Source organism: Haliotis rufescens, unplaced genomic scaffold, assembly GCF_023055435.1.
Source record: "Haliotis rufescens isolate VD_foot unplaced genomic scaffold, xgHalRufe1.0.p SCAF_18, whole genome shotgun sequence".
NCBI classification, from domain to species: Eukaryota; Metazoa; Mollusca; class Gastropoda; order Lepetellida; family Haliotidae; genus Haliotis; species Haliotis rufescens.
Window position 1 is genome coordinate 2,613,565 of NW_025963868.1, and position 1,853 is coordinate 2,615,417.

Genomic DNA, 1,853 nt, shown 5'->3' on the forward strand with positions numbered 1-1,853 from the left:
TCAATCACTGGATTGTCTGGTCCAGACTCGATTATTTACAGACCGCCGCCATATAGCTGGGATATTGCTGAATGCCGCGTTCAACAACAAACGAACAAACAAAGCTTTTCAAGTGGATGATCCATGACACGCCTTAATATAGTAACATTAACGTATTCAGTTTTTTCTGTATAGAAAACAATATAATGCAATGATAATAGCAGTCATACCGAAGTCAGATTTCGAAAACTGTGGAAGCATCCGGCTATAATTTCCGCAATTAGAAGTAACACGAGCTGTGAAACTTACTTCTGAATATTTAACTAATAACTACAAAACGAAACCTCCGCGAAACACAATGTAGTGTAACGATTTCACTTTGTCGTCCATTGCCTCTACGTTAGATCAGCTACATACGAACTTGCTACAAATAGTCTATATTACTCTGACATAACCAACAATGTCGGCTGAATTCAGACCAACTTCTCATCTGGAATCCGCTGATGAAATCCTCCTTTCTCATGACGAAGGACAAGGGATCCTGGAAGAAAACAAGCCAAGCGAGTACAAATCCATTGATGAAACTTCTGCTGGCATTGACGCTAGAACCGACCACAGCAACCCTGTATCTGTTGAATATTACAACATTGACGACGTCAACCCAGCGTCTGGTTATCAGGCTATTGAAGGAAGCCAATCAGAAGCTAATAACCATGAACACATTGCTGTAACCAACCCTGCGTATGATTACAGTGAAGTAATAACCGAGCCACGTACGGTAAGCGTTGAAATATTGTTTTTAATGCAAAGGTTTCAAAGTTTATGTGAAGTTTGGCTGTGTGATGTTTTCAGTTCACTTTGGAGATAAATGTTATTTTCAGATTTGCGGGTTTTATTGAGTAACCAATGTAAATATAACCAAATAAACAACACAAAAGAAGAAATTAGCATTGTTTGTAATTTCATAATCGAAAGACATCATAGACATGAAACAAAATCCAAGAAACAGCGTGTAACAAAGTCATTATGACATCACTGACATTGAACAGAGAGTAACAATATTCCTTCGTTAATTTCAGCTTACGTCTAAGTGTAAGAAGACCATTCTGTTTCTCGTTCCCATATTTGCCAGTGTGATAGTGAACATCACAGTTGGGTGCTTAATGTTTCTTCCCCTGCCCCACTTCAGAGGAGATTCCAGTGGAGTCAGATGGACGGTCCCAGAAGTTCTAATCACAGTTTGTGTGTTTCATGGACTGGCAGGTAATTGATTTTAAGATAACTGAGTGATTATTGTTTACGTGGCTCTGTGCATTTGTTCAGCAATAGCATAGCCGGGAACATCAGAATTGGGTTTCAAACATTATACCCGGATCTCGCAACCGAGCCTTCGCATTGACGAGCGACCGTTTGAACCATACCATCTAAGATATATTTACCTTGGTCACCAACGTCATATCGGTTGTTTTGATTTTGCGCGAGTGTATTTATTCATGACTTACATACGTATGATGTCCAGATAGAAACAGCATATTGTCACATTTTGCATTTAGTCACAAATAGTGTAACTTTATGTTGCACATCTGTGGTGTGTTTCAGCTGCTTCGTGTGCGCCGCTTATGATCAGATACGGCTTCCGGAAGATCGCCCTGGGCGGAAGTGTTCTTCACATTTGCTCATCTGGCTTTTCGTCATTAACAACCACATCTGATATCTTGGCTATCATATTTGTCATCATGAGAGGTCTGTCAAAATCTTTAAAATATTTTCAAAGTGAATCTTGTAGAGGTTATTTTTTGTTTCATAAGACATAGGCAACTAAACATACAAGCGATCTTTCATACGAGTACTATTTGCTGAAGACGCATTTTTGT

At 39.2% G+C, this 1,853-nt stretch overlaps 1 protein-coding gene across 1 annotated transcript; it reads left to right on the top strand.

The window, feature by feature from the left end:
- The first annotated feature begins 358 nt into the window (after nt 1-358).
- Nucleotides 359-1,250, top strand: LOC125381577. Its single transcript, XM_048398635.1, has 2 exons — nt 359-757; nt 1,059-1,250. The coding sequence occupies exons 1-2, from the start codon at nt 440-442 to the stop codon at nt 1,248-1,250; spliced, it is 510 nt and encodes a 169-aa protein (XP_048254592.1). The 5' UTR covers nt 359-439.
- Nucleotides 1,251-1,853: the final 603 nt, after the last annotated feature.